At 35.8% G+C, this 21,558-nt stretch overlaps 1 protein-coding gene across 3 annotated transcripts in view; it reads right to left on the reverse strand.

Annotated features, from left to right (window-relative positions):
• Positions 1–21,558, reverse strand: part of LRRC7 (leucine rich repeat containing 7) — a 519,751-nt gene that overhangs the window by 22,207 nt on the left and 475,986 nt on the right. For all 3 annotated transcript variants that reach the window (XM_082356466.1, XM_082356465.1, XM_082356469.1), the window contains one exon: positions 13,420–13,494. In XM_082356466.1, the coding sequence (XP_082212592.1) occupies positions 13,420–13,494 (75 nt within the window). The remainder of the gene's footprint in view (positions 1–13,419; positions 13,495–21,558) is intronic.

Genomic DNA, 21,558 nt, shown 5'->3' on the forward strand with positions numbered 1-21,558 from the left:
TTTAAAATTGTTGCTATATCACCTCCTACCATAATTTTTTTCTTTACAGTGTTTGCAAAGCTGTAATTCTCATTCAGATTCCTAACAGGTTTAATTTAACTTATTCGAGTACTGGTAAAAATAACATTTAGTCCTAAATTTGGATCTACCAAAATGCTAAATCTCTCATTCTTATAGTTTTAACTCTGGCTTAATTGTGTTGTTGTAGTTACATGTGAACTATCTCAAAAGTAGAAAGACTAAGTCAGACTATCTGCTAGGGCAATGAGACTTGAGAGGAAATAAATTAAAAAGGAGAAAACTTTTAGGGTAGAATCAATAGATTTGGCATCTGATTGGACAAGGGTATAAAAACAAACAAGAATCAAACTGTGATGCCATTAACAGAAAATGGAAACCTTGGAGGAACAGCAGGCTTAGTTGGGAAGACAACGGAGTTTGTGGCACTGACGACACATGCAAGGAAAATGTTGCACATATATTTAGAAATAAGAGACTGGAGTTCAGGAAGGAGGTCAGGGTGGCAGCATTAGAAACAGAAGTGAGGTTTTACCGCACTCTGGTACTTACCACATGGAATGCTGAGAGAATTATCAGAGAATAAGTTTAAAAGGGAGCATTGTGAAAGAAGGGAAATCTAACTAGGGGAGCAGGATGGAGCCATGGCTTTGGATGTGTAGAATAGAACTTAAAGACAGTGTTTGCCATTGACCTGGACATCTAGGTAAATTTGTCTGAAGTGAGGGAGGGAAAGGTGAAACGGGGCCCAATTCTTCCTGCTAGAGGATGGCAGAAAGCAGCCGCCAGCCTGATGGCTGAACTAAAGAACGAGGATACCAATGCATTGAGGGGAGGGAACAGGAAAACTGGCAGGAGGAGAGCTGGAAAGGGTCATCCTGAAGGCGATCAAGGTAGAGGGCTCATAAAGGTAGCAGGAAATTCAAGAGGATCAGGTATTTCCTAGTGGCTTCAATTAACCCTAGTTTTCTGAGGCACAGAGGAAAGAGCAGAGAAAAAGCATAGCTTGATTAATTCTGTCCTGGAATCTGGGTCTGTTTCCACGAAACAAGGCTTCAAGATGTTCAAACCCCCAGTCCAGGTTCTGATTCAAGGCCAGGGAGACTCCTTGTATAAATTAGCTTTTCATATTGCTTTAAAGCATTGGCTTTTAGTTTTCATGCTTTGTAAGTACAAATGATAGTTATATAGTTGGAAACACAAAGAGTTGATTTCCCAGAAGGAAATAAGCAGGTTGATAAATTAGACCACTGTGTCAAATAAACATTAGGACTCTACCTGTAATTCTAGTCCCCAGAAATGTTTTGGCTCTAAGCCAGAATTTTGGTGAATCTCAAGAGGCTTATTTAAAAGACCACAACTAGGGACTGCCTGGGAATGGCTTCAAATTACCGAAAGGATTCTGAAAGATCAGAAAGCAAATTATTTTAGAAAGTTTATTAAAGATTAAATGAGTTAATATATGTTAACTGCTTAGGACAAGGCCTGGCACACTGTAAACGATCAATAAATGTTAGCTACTACTATTAATATTACTTCACTATTACTTTCTTGAATTTAAGAAATACAATTTTCATTAAGCCATAAGAGTAGAAGGACGAAATGTCAGAGGAAGGAACTGTTTAGTTAACCTTAACTTTTTTTTAAAGATGAAAATGTGAGGATCAGAGAGTTACACGAAATATCCAAGCTCACACAGCTAGTGGCTAGATGGGAATTTATGTCACAACTCTCTGTATCTTGACACAATTCATTTCATTGGTGTTGTGAGGTTGAAACAAATGTTTTAGGTTCATTAAATGAATTCACTTGTTAAGATTAATTGCCTTATTTCTTGATATGGAACATTATGGTAGGCCTGATACCAGGGGAGGTAATGACAGAGGGGTTTGAATGGAAGGAGAAGATAGAATCTCAGTTCTAGAGAACTTTCTTTTATATTCTTAGGACAGAAGAGCCAAGAGAATTTATATTGTATTTGTTCAAATGAATATGGCTATCTGGCTTACATCTTAGGTGGTTCAGACAATTATGTTACTACATGTGAGCAGGGCTTTTCCAATTAACATGAAGTTCAGAAAAATCACAATATTTCAACTAGAAAGGTTTTGTGGTTGTTTCATGTGTGTGAATAGAAGAGCTTAGGAAATAAAGGAGGATACTATTTAATATTAATTGCAGAGTATAAATCTGATGATGCTTTGAAACGTAAATGTGTATAACCTACATTTATGCATTTGACATTTTGAATATGTGTATAATATAAATACAAAAGATGATTTGAAGAACAAATGTTATATTAATAAAGTTTTAAAATATGTTGCCACATTTGGCTACATATATGTTTTATATAAACACACAGACTATCATGGATTATAATAAAATGTGTGCAATTTTGAGGAAACTGCAACTTAAGTGAATGGCTTAAGTCAAAATGAAGTTAATAAGAAAACAATCTATGAAAGAAAAGATATTCTAAAAATTTTATGCTTCAAGAATATATAATTAATGGATTTCTGGCTTTAGCTGATTTGAAGTATAAAGGATCATTTTACAATAGTTTTTATGTTTTTTCCAGAAGGTATCCTTCCTTGTTTTAATTCCACTTGACATCTGTGCCACAAAAGGTTTTTTAATTGCCCCTTTGCATGATTTAGACATGATAAGATGGAAGGTTAATGAAAATAACATTTGCAATTCTAACAAAAAGTAGACCTTTGCGATTATAGTTCATCAATTTACTGTAAAACGTAGTCGGTTTCTGGATTTCATCCTCTTATTCCTTCCTGAATTTATCTTTGATTTCCTTCTGCTAAATGTTTTGTTAAGTGGATAAATTATGGATGTTTATATCACAGAAATTCTCCAGCGGATGTTGTAATTCTCCCAGGAATTCTGTTGTATTCTGATTATTCAAAGCTCTAAATTTAAAAACTAGTTTCTGAGAAGGCTTGGCCACAAAATTGGTGGGATTACCCAATAAGAAGGACAGCATGATTCTTTTAAGAATCCAAAAGAGAAATGGGATTAGAGACTTGGTGTATGATTTTAAATTGATTTAAACAAACCCTCAAGGGACAAACATTTAAAGGGCCAGTATACATGTATCTTGTATGTTAGATATACATTAGTACATTAATATGTATCCTTTGAATGCCTATAGCTCTTGGGATGAGGGAAAATGAAAATATAGAGCAACCATATTAGAGTTATTGGGCAAGCCTTCATGTTTTCTAATCCTGACAGCCAGACATTATGAGACCAAACAGTGGGAATCTTAGGTAATTATAATTATGTTTCACATTAACCACCTGGAATTTCCCATTGCAGAATTTTAATCTGATAGAGTAGTCTCATTAAATATTATGATATATTTAGGGCTGAGTATACTGTATAAGCAGTACTCCAATAACTGTATGCCAAGTCATTTGAAAAATTTTCCTATCAAAAAATCTGACCTACAGACCTTAAATTCTTAGAGAGTTCCAATGAAAAATTTACACTGCACTTCTTAAATGTGAGGAAGTTTGAAGTCCCAAGTGGCTTTTACTGTAGTATTAAAAAATATTCATGGCAATAGAATTAGAAATGAAAAAGGAGAAGTAACAACTGACACTGCAGAAATACAAAGGATCCTGAGAGATTACTACAAGCAACTATATGCCAATAAAATGGACAATCTGGAAGAAACGGACAAATTCTTAGAAATGCACAACCTTCCGAGACTGAACCAGGAAGAAATAGAAAATATAAACAGACCAATCACAAGCATTGAAATTGAAACTGTGATTAAAAATCTTCCAACAAACAAAAACCCAGGACCAGATGGCTTCACAGGCGAATTCTATCAAACATTTAGAGAAGACCTAACACCTATCCTTCTCAAACTCTTCCAAAATATAGCAGAGGGAGGAACACTCCCAAATTCATTCTATGAGACCATCATCACCCTGATACCAAAACCGGACAAAGATGTCACAAAGAAAGAAAACTACAGGCCAGTATCACTGATGAACATAGCTGTAAAAATCCTCAACAAAATACTAGCAAATAGAATCCAACAGCACATTAAAAGGATCATACACCATGATCAAGTGGGGTTTATCCCAGGAATGCAAGGATTCTTCAATATATGCAAATCAATCAATGTGATACACCATATTAACAAATTGAAGGAGAAAAACCATATGATCATCTCAATAGATGCAGAGAAAGCTTTCCACAAAATTCAACACCCATTTATGATAAAAACTCTCCAGAAAGTAGGCATAGAGGGAACTTACCTCAACATAACAAAGGCCATATATGACAAACGCACAGCCAACATCGTCCTCAATGGTGAAAAACTGAAACCATTTCCACTAAGATCAGGAACAAGACAAGGTTGCCCACTCTCACCACTCTTATTCAACATAGTTTTGAAAGTTTTAGCCACAGCAATCAGAGAAGAAAAAGAAATAAAAGGAATCCAAATCGGAAGAGAAGAAGTAAAGCTGTCACTGTTTGCAGATGACATGATACTATACATAGAGAATCCTAAAGATGCTACCAGAAAACTACTAGAGTTAATCAATGAATTTGGTAAAGTAGCAGGATACAAAATTAATGCACAGAAATCTCTTGCATTCCTGTACACTAATAATGAAAAATCTGAAAGTGAAATTAAGAAAACACTCCCATTTACCATTGCAACAAAAAGAATAAAATATCTAGGAATAAACCTACCTAAGGAGACAAAAGACCTGTATGAAGAAAATTATAAGACACTGATGAAAGAAATTAAAGACGATACAAATAGATGGAGAGATATACCATGTTCTTGGATTGGAAGAATCAACATTGTAAAAATGACTCTACTACCCAAAGCAATCTACAGATTCAATGCAATCCCTATCAAACTACCACTGGCATTTTTCACAGAACTAGAAAAAAATATTTCACAATTTGTATGGAAACACAAAAGACCCCGAATAGCCAAAGCAATCTTGAGAAAGAAAAATGGAGCTGGAGGAATCAAGCTTCCTGACTTCAGACTATACTACAAAGCTACAGTAATCAAGACAGTATGGTACTGGCACAAAAACAGAAATATAGATCAATGGAACAGGATAGAAAGCCCAGAGATAAACCCATGCACATATGGTCACCTTATCTTTGATAAAGGAGGCAAGAATATACAGTGGAGAAAAGACAGCCTCTTCAATAAGTGGTGCTGGGAAAACTGGACAGCTGCATGTAAAAGAATGAAATTAGAACACTTCCTACCACCATACACAAAAATAAGCTCCAAATGGATTAAAGACCTAAATGTAAGGCCAGACACTATCAAACTCTTAGAGGAAAACATAGGCAGAACACTCTATGACATAAATCACAGCAAGATCCTTTTTGACCCACCTCCTAGAGAAATGGAAATAAAAACAAAAATAAACAAATGGGACCTAATGAAACTTAAAAGCTTTTGCACAGCAAAGGAAACCATAAACAAAACGAAAAGACAACCCTCAGAATGGGAGAAAATATTTGCAAATGAAGCAACTGACAAAGGATTAATCTGCAAACTTTACAAGCAGCTCATGCAGCTCAATATCAAAAAAACAAACAACCCAATCCAAAAATGGGCAGAAGACCTAAATAGACATCTCTCCAAAGAAGATATACAGATTGCCAACAAACACATGAAAGAATGCTCAACATCATTAATCATTAGAGAAATGCAAATCGAAACTACAATGAGGTGTCATCTCACACTGGTCAGAATGGCCATCATCAAAAAATCTACAAACAATAAATGCTGGAGAGGGCGTAGAGAAAAGGGAACCCTCTTGCACTGTTGGTGGGAATGTAAATTGATACAGCCACTATGGAGAACAGTATGGAGGTTCCTTAGAAAACTAAAAATAGAAGTACCATACGACCCAGCAATCCCACTAGTGGGCATATACCCTGAGAAAACCATAATTCAAAAAGAGTCATGTACCAAAATGTTCATTGCAGCTCTATTTACAATAGCCAGGACATGGAAGCAACCTAAGTGTCCATCAACAGATGAATGGATAAAGAAGATGTGGCACATATATACAATGGAATATTACTCAGCCATAAAAAGAAATGAAATTGAGTTATTTGTAGTGAGGTGGATGGACCTAGAGTCTGTCATACAAAGTGAAGTAAGTCAGAAAGAGAAAAACAAATACCGTATACTAACACATATATATGGAATCTAAAAAAAAAAAGGAAAAGAAAAAAAAAAAAGGTTATGAAGAACCTAGGGGCAAGATGGGAATAAAGACACAGACCTACTAGAGAATGGACTTGATGATATGGTGAGGAGGAAGGGTAAGTTGGGACAAAGTGAGAGAGTGGCATGGACATATATACACAACCAAACATAAAATAGATAGCTAGTGGGAAGCAGCTGCATAGCACAGGGAGATCAGCTCGGTGCTTTGTGACCACCTAGAGGGGTGGGATAGGGAGGGTGGGAGGTAGGGAGACGCAAGAGGGAGGAGATATGGGGACATATGTATATGTATAACTGATTCACTTTGTTATAAAGCAGAAACTAGCACACTATTGTAAAGCAATTATACTCCAATAAAGATGTTAAAGAAATATTCATGGAATAAAACATAAATAAGAATTTCTCTTCTGTCTTAAGTGCACACCTGTACTGCAGCTTGAATGTTTCATGAATTCAGGCTCAAAAAAAGACATGGTAAAATAGAAGAGACTCAGCTGAAGACTTTGTCCATTATTTGTATAGAAAGTCAGGCATGGGGCGCTTCCCTGGTGGCGCAGTGGTCGAGAGTCTGCCTGCTGATGCAGGGGACGCGGGTTCGAGCCCTGGTCCAGGGGGATCCCACATGCCGCGGAGCAACTAAGCCCGTGCGCCACAACTACTGAGCCTGCGCGTCCGGAGCCGTGCTCCGCAAAGAGAGGCCGCGACAGTGAGAGGCCCGCGCACCGCGATGAAGAGTGGCCCCCGCTCGCCACAACTGGAGAAGGCCCTCGCACAGAAACGAAGAACACAGCCAAAAATAAATAAATAAATAAATTTAGAAAGTCAGGCATGGAACTGGTAATAAATAGTAATCCTGAGGATATTTACTTATTTATCTGCTTTGACTTTATAATGCCTGTTTTCTTCTAAACGACCATGTGGAATGAACATCTCTAAAAAATGACTTCCCTATCTTGGTTTGCAAGCAGTTCCCCAACAAGTTGCACTTTATTTCTGTACTTTACCACAAAAGGAACTGCAAAATCAGCCTCTCACTTTCAGGGAACTCTTTGTAGCCAGGTTGGTCTCTGTTTTGGTGGAGAGCTTGCTGTTAAGAGAAAACAGACTGGGAGTTGATTTTGTTGCGTGTTTGAAGTCAGCTTTTTCCTGTCTCTCTTCCTCCATTTTCTGCTCTGTGTAATTTTGGGCATGTCTACTTCCTGGGCTAGGTGTGTAAAGGTAGAACCTTAGTTCTATTTCCTTGTTGCAGTGTTCACGCGGCTTGGCATAACACTTTGTACATTGTGGGCATTTAATGCATATTTGCCAAATCAGGAAATGGAAAATGTGATGCAATCAGTAAAATTTGCTCCAGGAGAATCAGTGTTGTATAATGGAAGAAGCTCAAATGAACTATTTAACCTGTGTCAACAACAGATACCTTGCAGGGTTGTTGTGTGTTCTAAATGACACAAGATGGGTACTTAATTGATGTTATTTTTATTTCAGCCAAATTATGGAAGTTAGAGCCAGCTTAATGAACTTAATTTGTCTTTATTGTTTTTCATGTTTCACTTAGTACCTAAATGTTATTTTTTTGATTTGCAAAAAGTATTTACTCCGTCTCTAATTAGTTATCTGTGCTGAACTTTATACGCTACGAACAAACCAAATGGATAAAGGTATGCAGTGAAACTGGCATATAAAATCATACACGTTTTAAAAATTATTTTTGGTTATCTTCTAACCAAATGCTATTTAAAAATATTTGCACATGTATTTTATCATTATAAGCAATAATTTCTCTGAACACTAAGAGTTACATGATGCTGAACCCACCCCCCTACCCCCCCCCACCTTTCCCCAAACCTCTCCGATGTTTTTGATTTTCAACCAGCAAATAAGATCAACAATAGAAAAGTGTTAACTTATTTAGCCTTGTTGGGAAATGCTTTAGTGAAATTTCCAAATACTTTATTTCTTTAAGGGCCCCACACTTCATTTTAACCATAACAAAAATTTCTCCTCTTTACTTTTTGTAGTCTTTTTTGGGGAGAAATTTTAAAGAATTCAGAGAAATAAACGTACTCTAACCCATTCTTAGTGACTCATAATAATAATTATGAACATGAACACTCTCTGGAATGAAGCCGTGGACCCAGTTAGTTGCTTCTACTAGAGATATTCCCCCAAGTGTGTTCTGTGGAAGTGGCTAATTGATGTTGTTGGTCAAGAGGGCTGCACGGTTAAATATGTTGGGATATATCATTTTGTACGATTTTTCAGGTTCTTGATATGCTTACAACGTTGTGAAATTCTGAAACAAAGGATTGAATCTGAAGTGGCTCTGAACTTTGAGTAAGGAACTCTTTTTTAAAAAGATATTTTAAAAGATTCCATTAGGAAACACTATTCTATACTGAATGACTCTGTTGTATTTTTTGAATTTTTTTTCTTTCTTTTAAAAGATGTTTCTCTCTCTTCCTGGACAGTGAAACTGTCAGCTATGACTTCTTGCTTCTGGCAATGTGCCTGGATCCAGAGGCTTTCCCCTCGGTGGTCTGAAAAACTAGGTAAAAGACTACATGTATGAAATAAAGTCTCTCTTATGAGTAAAAGCCACGAGATTTAGTGCATGGAATTTGTGACACTTATTATGGCTTCTCAGTAGCACTTTGTTTGTTTAAGATTGTTGAATAAATAAACTTTAGCTAAGTAAGATAATACCGTTAGCAGCTAACCACACGTACTTGTCATTAAAAGAGGGACAAAACTTCCATTCAGATAAGGAAGGTTTGATTCAGTAATTGTATACAGATATAGCACCGTGTATCAGTATACAACTGACCCAGCCATCCATTGACATTTACTTTGTTCAGACTTCTGAGAAGTTAAACTTTTTCTTCCCATTCTGGACCTGGACAGCTTGTAACTCACTATCTCCTTCTCACCTCCATCCCCACTCCAAGCCATATCTATATTGAATTCTCTAACTCAGTGAGAAACTTTAAAATCTTAGGGTTTTCTTTCTTCACACCTGGGGTCCCTCTGCCCTCTCACTGTACTCCACACTCACCCGTTCTGGCATAAGGCTCTCACCTCTGCTCCTGAAGACAGATGCCAGTCTAGCCCATGGGTATTCTTCCTCCTACTCATCCTCTTTTTCTCCTCTCTGTTAAGCCTGGAGTAATTCCTGCTCCATCAAGAGTAAACTGTCTTGGTAGCATGCTCTGACCCAAACAACCTACCAACAATTAACTGAAACTTGACAGACATATTTGTTGAGAGAGATTTCTCGACTTGTCTCTGTGAATTGGAGGACCAAGGTGTTTCAAGACTAAAAAAAAAAAGTGGGCTTCCCTGGTGACGCAGTGGTTAAGAATCCACCTGCCAATGCAGGGGACACGGGTTCGAGTCCTGGTCTGGGAAGATCCCACATGCCGCGGAGCAGCTAAGCCGGTGTACCACAACTACTGAGTCTGCACTCTAGAGCCCGTGAGCCACAACTACTGGAGCCCGTGCTCTGCAACAAGAGAAGCCACCGCAATGAGAAGCCCGTGCGCCACAATGAAGAGTAGCTCCCATTCACTGCAACTAGAGAAAAGTCCGTGCCCAGCAACAAAAACCCAACTCAGCCAAAAATAAATAAATAAAATAAATAAATTTATTTAAAAAAAAGCGCGACATATCAGGTTTGTTCGAATTATCATCTCTTTGATTATTCTATTTTGGTATCTTCGAGATATAGCCATAGACCAGGAATATACTTTGGATTACAAATTCCAAACTCTTAAAATTATTGCAAAGTAGAACTGGATGTCATAAACTAATTATAAATAATATAATTTCTCTTCTGTCAAAGTTAGGCTCTTGTCTTGAGAAGGGGTGGGGGCAGGTAAATGAAGAGGATAGGGATTGACTACCATGATAGACTAGAATACAATATACTTACAAGTGAGCTGTAGGCTACAACTGTGTCATGTTAACTATCAAGTACAATATAATCTTTTTTTCCAGTCTATTCATCTTTTCAACAGAGTAACTATAATTAATAGATATTCTATATTTAAATGTACTTTAAATTATAAAATGTATAATGAATTAGACTGAATTTTTTAACTGCAAAGAACATTAGAAAAAAGAAACTATGATGTTAAATCAACAAAACTGCCACTTCAAAAATGGTCAGATATTGGCAAATTCACACAGCTCAATTGAATAACATTTTTTATGCTCCATGTGCTTCCCCTGGTTCTCTCTCACTCTTCTGTAATTCGACTTTACAGAAGGTAAGGCTTTGAGGAGTCAGTTGCCCTAGCACAGTGCCCTTTCCTCATGTCACACTGTCTTAAACCAAAATGACTTCCTAAGCACAGCAAGTCATTTGAATATGCACATGAATTACAGCATCTATTCTAGGAAAATGAATAGTAAAATGACAGAATAATCATGTGAATATGTTTTAATTAACATCATCCCTTAATACACACATCTTCATGTAACTCAAATAACATGCTCATAATACCATAGCAGAATAAGAAGAGAATAGTGGGTAAAAAGATTTACAGAAAAAAAAAAAGAGATAGCTCTTATGTAACAAATTCTGGGTTTGGGGGAAATTTGGGAAAGGTATATCTCTTGCTATTTTATATCTCTTTTGCTACTTGCTATTGGGTTAGATCAAACCCAGTAACTGCCATCACTTAAAGGGGAGCTCATTCGTTGTTTTTGTTTTTTCCTTTTACCTTGATTTTCCAAGTTGTATGCTTTCATAAAGATTTGTAAATAAATTTGCTCCAGTGAGGATATATTCTAATGATCTTGTAAGTAACAGATAACTCAATGTTATAAACTCATTTTTTCCAGTGTTCTTTAAACTAAGAGCCACAGTATTATAAAGAGACAAAAATATAATTTGCTCTCTTAGCATCTGATGTTGGCAATGATTTCAGTTTAGAATTAGCCATTTTTATTTCCTTCAGAAAATATAATTGGCCACTTGTGCTTTTTAACTAGTATGAATGAAACTGTAAATACAGCAATTTGTCTGATTAAGGTCTATGGGCATTTTTCTTTTACTGAAGATGGACTTTGATTTTATTGTACTAGATACAAATAACTTCTATAGCAAAAATAAAATGTTACATCCTTGATAGTCATATGTGGAGAGAAGAGAAAACCCAGGTGCAGCTCTTCTGCAGTTTTTGTGACTTTTAACTGATTTGGCTTATAATTCCTTCCTACTTCTTGCATTGGGAATTCATTTCTCTGTGCACTTTGCTGTTTCTGTATACATCTCAGGGACTAGAAATACTAAACCCTCATTTCCCCACATATAACCCTTTTAGAATTTCACAGCCAGAAGTGTATTCTAACCCTGCAACTAGATATTACCTTAATTCTCATTTCCTTTTGCAGGATGTCTATATCTATATCTGTATCTGTAGCTCTCTATCTATATAACATTTTTATACCCATTTAAATATTTCTGAATTTGGAAGGAAAAGTCTTTCTTTTGCTCCCTCTGTCATGGATGAAGGCAAAGTCCCCACACTTGTTTCAAGCTATGGAAGGCTTCTCTACCCAGCTTCGCATTCTAATAGATCAGAGATCTCAGATTAACTGGCTTCATTTTTTACAGACTCTGAGATTCAAAATAATTTCTTTGAAATTCAGTAGAGAAAAAAACTAGCCATTTCCTTTCCTAAACAGCAGCATGTACCAAGTGTTAGGGAGTTACGTTGTCAGTTTATTCTTAGCCGTTTTCCATGGAAATTGATAAGATTTTTGAACAGTTGAATTTTTGAGCTAGGGGACCTTAGCTGTAGTATAAACTCATTTTACATATAATGAATGTGAGTTCTCTAGACATGATATAAAATGCTTAAGATCAAAGGGCTAGCTAGGCAATTAAAAAATATAGAACTTCAATAATAAAGTGGTAAAGAAAATATTTAGATTTTATGTGTCTTTTTTTTGTTTCAATGTTTTAACTCAAAAGACCAGCTGCTGGTTTGGTCTTCTGCTTGCATGGAATTGACTTGGACCTTTTGGATGGTATTTCTCCTGTGACATTGCCAAAGGTTGGAGCAACCCACAGTCTTTTCAGATAATTATCAGTTTTGAAAACTTGAGTTTTCATGATCTTGCTAGTTAGTTTAAAATATGTGTGAGAATAAAATGCTAAGACAATTTATCTATATAGGGTTTCTACATTTCTGGGATCTTTGAGAGAGTTCAATAAATAGAAGGTAGAAGATCTCCTCAGAACTGAGTTGAGTGGGGCCCTTGCATTCTGGTAACTATCTGCATAGCCAATCTGACCAGAAGGCACCTGTGTTCTCAGTGTCCCTAAATCTTCAATTTATTATGTTGAACCATTTTATAATTTCTCCAAATGATCGAATCTCTGCAATGTCAGATAGTTCCATCCAGTTACACAGTGGAAAATTTCTGGGGTCATAACTCAAAATATTGAATCTTAAATAAATTGATGATACTTAAGAGCCTTGTGCTGTGATGTAGGAAATTATTAAGTGGAAGTGAATTAAGAGAGAAGGACAAAGAAAGCAAAATGGATGAGGTTATACCAAGCATGTACTTAACTGTTTACTGGAGGGATCCTTTTTTGATATGCAGAGCTTTAAGTTAGGGAAATGTCTTTTTCCATCACACAGTACATTTTAAAAAGTCACCTTATATACAGCTAAACTTTTGTTCAAACATCTCAGCAGGGAGAGTAGAGAGATATAACCAGGTGTTTCGCATTATTCAAACAGTAATAAGATTACTGTTGAGAAATTAAACATGGACAGTCTCTTCTCCCTCATCTAAAGTCACATAGATACCCTATTTGGGTACTTCATTATTCTTACTTACACTTGATACTTATGCATAGATTCCTGTATGTATCAATTCTTCTTTCATTCCCAAAATAACACCATTCATTTAAACAAAAATATTCAGAACACCTGCCATGTGCCAGGTAATGGGGATATAGGATTCTATAGGTCTGAAATGGTTTCTGACCTGCCTCTCAACCCCAAAACAATAAAGACAAATAAGAAATGTAAGAAGAACTTATGTTCAATCACTTAATTCAAGTCATTCAGCTTAATAACTTCAGTACATATCTGTTTCAGTGTTGGCCTTAGAAAGCATTGCTTTTTATGTCTTACCTGAAGGATCTTATCACCAGGCTGCAGCAGGTTGGATGCTGGTCCATCAGGCTGAACCCTAGTAACAAAGATACCCTATAAGTCAGAAGTAACAGAGGTTAGGATTCTATTTCCAAGAACTAGATCTACTTAAAAACTTTTTCATTCACATAGAAAACAGTGAAAACAGACTAAAAACAGTTTACACATGTGAGGTTAAACTATTATTATAGTATTTTAAGCAAGGCACCACCCTCTAAATCAAGTTTAAGAAAAGCAACATTTTTACTTGCACAAAAACACTCATATTGTTTTTAAAGTGCGCTTATGATTTATAAATTAATTTAATGGCATAGTCTTAATTTCTTTCTTAAATAATTTGATATATGGTTCTAAACCATCTTTTAGAACGAGGTATGTGGTTCTTTTGTGTAACTTTTGTATAACTTCTGAAGTTGTCTTAAGTTATTCCTCATTGAAAATGTCTCCTATCTGATAGGTTGTAAATTCAACATACACTTTAAAAACCTTACTAGAATTACACATAAGACTGGTTTATTTTAATGAGTATTACTTTATATGTTACTGAGAATTGTAAAGTAAAATGAACAAGTTAAACATAAGAAAATTCCAACGTATAAAGTTTGCATCTATATAGTTACAAAATTCCTAAATTGATTTAGTTTATAAAAATGTCAAATTAATTTTACTGATCATGTACACAAAGCAAACACTTACTGAATGTCTACCATATGCTAGGCCTTGATGCTGGTGTTATAGAGATATACAGAATATATTTTTTGTCTTCAGTGAGCTCACTATATAGTAGAAGAAAAGTCAAAAAAACCAACTATGAGACAGTGTGAGAAGTGTTATGATAGAGGTAATCAATATAATAGATTATTTAAAATGTTGCATCCAGCTTAACCTTAATGTGTTGGAGCTTCTAAGAAGAGGAGATATCTGGCACGGAATCATAAAGGACAAGTAAAAGGTATCCACACAGATAAGGAAAAATATTCTACATGGAAGGGATAGCACATACAAAAGTGAGAGTGCCTGTTACATTCAGGAAGCTGCAAGTAGTTCTATTATGACTGCAGTGGTTGTGGAAGGGTTCGAGTGTATGTGGTTGGGAACATGGGAGAAAATCATATCAATCCCCAAAAGTAGGTAGGGACCAGATCAAGATGGGTCTTTAATGGACATCTTTATCAGTTTGGGGAGCTACTGAAGTACTTTAAACATGATGGTGACAAGATTTTGATTAATATACTAAGAATGAACTGATGAGTGGATAAACAAAATGTGTATATCTATTCAGTGGAATATTATTTGGCAATAGAAAAGAATGAAGTACTGACAACATTGATGAACCTTGAAAACATTATGCTAAATGAAAGAAGCTAGTCACAAAAAACCACATATTGTATGATTCCATTTATATGAAATGTCAAGAAGAGGCAAATGCATAAAAATGGAAAGCAGATTAGTGTTTGCTAGGGGCTGGGAAGCAAGGGGAGTGACTGTTAATGTGTACAGATTTCTTTTTAAGGTAATAAAAGGGTTCTGGAATTAGATAGTGGTGACGGTTGCACAACTCTGTGAATATACTAAAAACCACCTAACTGTACACTTTAAAAGGGTGAATTTTATGGTATGTGAATTATATATCAATACAGCTCTTATTGTTTTTAATTCTTGAGTATTAACAGAAGATAATATTTTAATGGCTTTGCCTGTTATTTAGAAAATTATCTAATTTACTGATCTGTAAACTTAATAACTCTCACTTAAACCCATAACTTTGTGTATGTCTTTGTAAATGGTTTAACAAACAGACCCTAATTAAAATATTTCTATGTGTTTTAATTTAGCATTTTAGATCTTTATGAAACATTAATTTAAGGATTTTGAATGATTTTTATCTTTCTGATTTTAACCTGTTATCTTTCCCATTCAAAGATGAAACTACAGTAGGCGTTAAAATATTAGAAAACTGCATAACTTTAACCAGTAATTCGACTTCTAGAACTTATGTTAGGGAAATAACTGGATAAATATGCAACATGTATTTACTAATATGTTTATCACGGTATTATTTGTAATAAGAAAAATTACAAATCACATGTAAATGTCTAATAACAGGGGATTGATTAAATAAATAAATTATGGTAAATCTATACAGTAGAACGATATGTGGTCATTAAAAATGAAGTCCTAGATGACAGCTATAGAAGGACACTAGTGCTTAGAGAAACAAGCAAGTTATAAAACATTATGTGCGGCATAATGCTATTTTTGCTGAAACATGTTTAAATGTATATTTGTGTGGGAAAATATCTAGAAGAATATACTCCTAAACATTAACAGTGGTTGTACTGGGTAATGAGACATCATATATATGTATATTTTTTTCTTTCTTTTTGCTTCTCTGGGTTTTCTAATTTTTCTGCAATGATTAGGTACTAATAACATTAAGAAAATAGTAATAAAAACTTAAAAAACCTTTTAGGTTAATGGTGTCACAATTTGGTGTGATGTTCAAACAGCTAGTTACTTTGGTCAGTTCAGTTGTACAAATGGTCAGTTCAGAAGGAAAAAGAAAACTGGTTGTTTGAAAGGGACAGTTAAATAAGGCACAATGACTAATCCACCAGACCAGTGAATGGCACTGGTTGTGAAAACACATATAATCCTCACAGTCCTTTTCATAGTGGGCACATAACTCTCATACTCCATCCATCCAGGAGACTGTATGAGTACTCAGTTCCCCTGGTGGTCCCCCTCTTTTGCTGTTGCAGTCTCTGTACAACAAGCAGAATGACACTGCATCTCTGGATGATGAAGGCGAAGTTGTTTTGACTATTATTTTATCCCAGCAGTCAAAGTCTGTGCTACCTAGTTAATTTTGATTGCCTTTCTTCAGCTTATTGTACGGGAACAGTTTTAATAATCTTTGTATGAATCCAGACCATAGGAACTGAATTGTGGCCATCATATTGCAATGCTGAGAGGAACTAGCAACACTCCACAAGCTGACTGCTGAAAGAATACCAAAGTCATGTCTCTAGTAGGTTTAATTTCAATCATCACAAAGCTCTGCAGGGTTCAACCACTGTTCTGGAGACTTGCTTTGAAGCTTTCTCTTATGGTGGCCTGAGTCTTCCTAAGCATTTATTGCTGTTTTCTAAAGCGTTAATATTTCTTTTCAATCAATAAATTTTACCAACTAAGAAATTGCTACTGCTCATTGGCATAGTTTCTCTTTCTTTCTGTCTCTTTCTCTCTCTCTCTCTCTCTCTATATATATATCCTATCAGCCAGCATATTGCCACATTAGTCAAAACAGATAGCAATGAGTTATGTTTGATAATGGTCTGTAGCATTCATTATTTTTGGAGGTGGAATGTTTCCCCAAAGACTGCCTGAAAAGGCCAGTGCCCTGATTTTTCACTGTATTTATGTATTGACATATAAACACTGTCATATGAAAGAGACCAAATAACTCTGAACCCATTTTTGTGGTCTCTGTTATGATGAATATTGATGAGAAATATGAAAACTTTGACACTGTTTTCAAAAAGTTCATTGTAGCAGTGTGTCACCCTTTCAACAAATTCATTTTCTTTTGAGACTTCAAAGAACACTTTGACACTGATGACAGACTTTGGTGAGGAATCATCCGACTATTTGTATTCTGAAAATTAGAACAATAACTTCCCACTGATTGGTAAAAAGCCATCTTCTAACTTCCAAGCATCAGTAAGCCATCTTGTATGCATCAAAGATCCAAATCATGGCATATGACCAATTTTATAACTCTTCGGGCAAGATCTAAATTTCTTGTAACATTTGCGGAGTGCTAAATGTGAGACAAACTATCATGCAATACATTCAAACTAGTGAAATAATCTGTATACCTAAAGTGATATAGCAAATCCATTTTGCCCAAATAAGGAAAATACCTCAGTAACTGTTTTTCAATGAGTAGTGTATATTAGGTTTTTTGCTGCTGCTATAATAAGTTACCACAAACTTAGTGGCTTAAAACACCACAGATTTATTATCTGACAGTTCTGTAGGTTAGACATTCAACTCAGGTCTCACTGGGCTACAACAAAGGTGTTGGCAGGGCTGCATTATTTCCTGGAATCTCTAGGGGAGAATGTTTCCTTGCCTTTTCGGAAAAGCTTTTAGGAAAAGTCCACATTCCTAAGCTCGTGGTCCCTTTTTTCCATCTTCAAAGCCAGCAACTGTGCATCTCTCTGACTATTCTCCTACATTCACATCTCCCTCTGACCACAGTCAAGAAAGATTCTCTGTTTTTAAGGACCTATGTGATTAGATTAGGCCTACCTGGATCCAGGATAACTTCCTCATCTCAAATTCCATAATTTAATCTCAACTGCAAAGTCCCTTTTGCCTTGTAATGTAACATATTCACAGGTTCTAGGAATTAGGATGTGGCAATCTTTGGGAGGCCATTTTTTTCTGCCTACCATATAGTGAAAGAAGTGAATAAGAGCATAGTTCTGGAGTTAGCCTGTCTGTGTTCACCATTTATAAATTGGTGACCTTGGGCAAGTTAATTAACTTTTGTGTACTTAATTTTTCCTCATCAGTAAACTGATTATAATAGTGGTTTATACCTCATAGTTATTAGATTAAGTGAGTGAACACATACAAAATACTTAGAACAGTAGATGGCACTCAGTATAGGGTCTATAAATGTTATTATAATTATTGAAAGTCTGAAGGTTGAGCTACAATCCAGGGTCTTTCTTTCCAGCAAAGCCTGCAATAAGAGATTTCTGAGTCTCCCAACTGCACCAGATTTACTGTCAGAAAATTCTTCATTACTCTTAGTCTTAGAGTACATTGAAAGGCCGACATTTGTTATCTTTACCTTGAATTCCCAACAGATAAGAGGATTTGCATCTTTGATTTAGGGAAGGGGATGGGAAGAGGGCTGGAAAGTCTCTCCTGTATCATCTGTGGTTTCCTAGCGGTGGCTGTCAGTGGTAATGGCTCCAATTATTGTTTACTCTGAATAATGGACATAGGTCCTAACAAGAGGGCTTTCTGATGGTTCTTAATAACTTTTAGAGGCTACTTCCTTTGGTAGCTCCAAGCCAACATCAGCTCTGTAACAATGGCTGCTAGAGTCTAGTTACTGGCTAATGGCATTTCTGAGTGTGTTTCTCTAATGTTTTGCACCTCATCACCAGCTCTCATGTTCCTTAGTGGCTTGATAGCACAGTGGTTTTCCCTTAGCACCACCTCTAGAGGGCATCTCACAACAGAGCAACAAGATAAGTATTGCAGTCCTTTCCAAAGAATGCAAGTCTTTTCTCCTATCAGACACCAATATCTGGGTGTGCTTGAGACAGACACAGACACAACAGACTCATGCATCACAGAGGGACCCCCATAGGTTTGAACCAAAGCTAATCTGGAGAGCACTGGCCGGATGCTACAAATAGGCTTGACCTTTTGCCATTTCATGTTTCTTCCCCAGTTTTTAAACCAGTCTTCATATAAGTCATAAATGAAGTTTTTCCAAAAGTACCCATAATGGGTTTTTAAAAAGTTTTACTTTTCACAAGTAATTTTGTAAATGGATGAGTATGGAAGGTTTTACACAGTGTTAAAATCTGACCTTGTCTTATTGGTTACCTAGTCTCTGCACCTCTGGACGTAAACCTTGAAGGACTCAACGTTCCTTGAAATTTAGTCTACAAGGCCAACATTTAACATTCTAACTTTAGAGGAGAAAGGAACTTTATATGGCTTTTTAATGATGAAGGTGAATGACTGTGACAGTCTCAGCTATTGTAAATGTAGACACCAATATAGAACTTGTCTTAAGGGAATTACAACTTCAATTTGTGAAATATGCTTTTCTTTAAAATTCTGAAAAAACTTGGCTCTAGCTGATGCTAAGAAATTGGTTTCTAGGAAGGCCATATCTCAGATAAAAATTGCATACAATTACAATTACAATTACAATTCAGAACACATTGGTTATATATTATAGAATATGGTATCATATGCTTTCATATAATTATAAAAGTTCAAAGAGCGTTTCTGGAGAAAAAACTGACCCATAAAAATAGCAAACACAGACATAGATTCAATAGCTTGCAAGGGGAAACTTTTTTTTTTTTGGCCAAATATTGGCAAATAATTTCTTTTCATGAATTGAGCAAGGTTAATATTAAGCTATGATGCAGCTCATAGAAGCAGCATTACACATACACAGTAGACTGTGTTTACTTAATCCCTGTGATTATTAGAAGACACATCAAGAATAAAGGTGTTTCAATAGCTTTACTCTCTATGAGTCAAAGTGTGAAAACAAAATATTTTAAGGTTAATTGCTGAGAGACAAATCTTGAGCTTTGAACAATTTGCTACCTTAACACTGAGGAATTTATATGCAGCAAGTGAAGAGATTTATCCCATGACCATTAGAAACTAAAGGAGAGGGGAGAGGGAGGAAAGGAGAGATGGAAGGAAAGGCGAGAAAGAGAAAAAAAGGAGGGAATTGGCAGCTGCGTATGATGATTCAGTGTATGACTGAACTTTAGCTGACAAAACAATGAAATGTAAAATCCGTAAAAAATGAACAGAAAGAATTGCTTTAGAAACCTAAAAAATTTGAGCCTCAAAAGACAGAGATACAAATTATACAACTGACCAAAGTCCTCTAAAAATTTCACAAAAATCTTATGCACAGATGTTTAAAGGAATTCAAAACTCTCTTTCATTAATTTTTAAATAAAGAAATATTGAAATAAAAATCACTTGGTTACATTTGTAAAAAATAGAACTACCATATGACCCAGCAATCTCACTACTGGGCATATACCCTGAGAAAACCATAATTCAAAAAGAGAAGTACCACAGTGTTCATTGTGGCACTATTTACGACAGTCAGGACATGGAAGCAATCTAAATGTCCATCAACAGATGAATGGATAAAGAAGATGTGGCACATATATACAATGGAATATGACTCAGCCATAAAAAGAAACGAAACTGAGTTATTTGTAGTGAGGTGGATGGTCCTAGAGTTTGTCATACAGAGTGAAGTAAGTCAGAAAGAGAAAAACAAATAACGTATGCTAACACATATATATGGAATCTTAAAAAAAAAAGGTACTGATGAACCTAGGGGCAGGGCAGGAATAAAGACATAGACATAGAGAATAGACTTGAGGACATGGCGAGGCGGGGAGGGGGAAGCTGGGGTGAAGTGAGAGTAGCATCGACTTATATACACTACCTAATGTAAAATAGTTAGCTAGTGGGAAGCAGCAGCATAGCACAGGGAGATCAGCTCGGTGCTTTGCGATGACCTAGAGGGGTGGCATAAGGAAGATGGGAGAGAGGCTCAAGGGGGAGGGGATATGGGGATATATGTATGCATATGACTGATTCACTTTGTTGTACAACAGAAACTAACACAGTATTGTGAAGCAATTATACTCCAATAAAGATCTATTAAAAAAAATAATGCATTGGAGCAACAGGAGACTATTTAAACCCATAGAAATTGGCTATGTGATTACAAATATCTTAGTAACAACCTAATGGAGTGATCCTAACAGAAAAAATACACTTGCACCATTCTTTCATGTCATTGTAAAGATTTGTTTAGTAGCCAAAAAGAAAAAATGTATATAAACATATAGTTTTCAAGATACTGCCCTTATGACTTGATAAAAACAACCAAGAAGTAAGCAGTTTATTTCCTTTTATCTGAGATTCCTGTTAGAAATGACAAATTGACTACTAAAAAATCGATTTTTTTTTTTTTTTTTTATAGTTTGGTGCTGATCACCAGGCACTATTCTCTTTTGGGGAATTTGAATATAAGAGTTGAAATTATGTTTGGCTTTGATTACTTTATACAGGCGTACCTTGTTTCACTGTGCTTCACTTTATTGCACTTTGCAGACAATGCAGTTTTAAAATTGAAGGTTTATGGCAACTTTCTGTCAAGCAAGTCTATCAGCACCGTTTTTCCAACAACGTTTGCTCACTTCATGTTTCCGTGTCACATTTTGGTGAATCTTGCAATATTTCAAACTTTTTCATTATTATTCTATTTGTTATGGTGGTCTGTGATCAGTGATCTTTGATGTTATTACT

Source organism: Balaenoptera borealis (assembly GCF_965194805.1).
Source record: "Balaenoptera borealis genome assembly, chromosome: 1".
In the NCBI taxonomy this organism is placed as follows: Eukaryota; Metazoa; Chordata; class Mammalia; order Artiodactyla; family Balaenopteridae; genus Balaenoptera; species Balaenoptera borealis.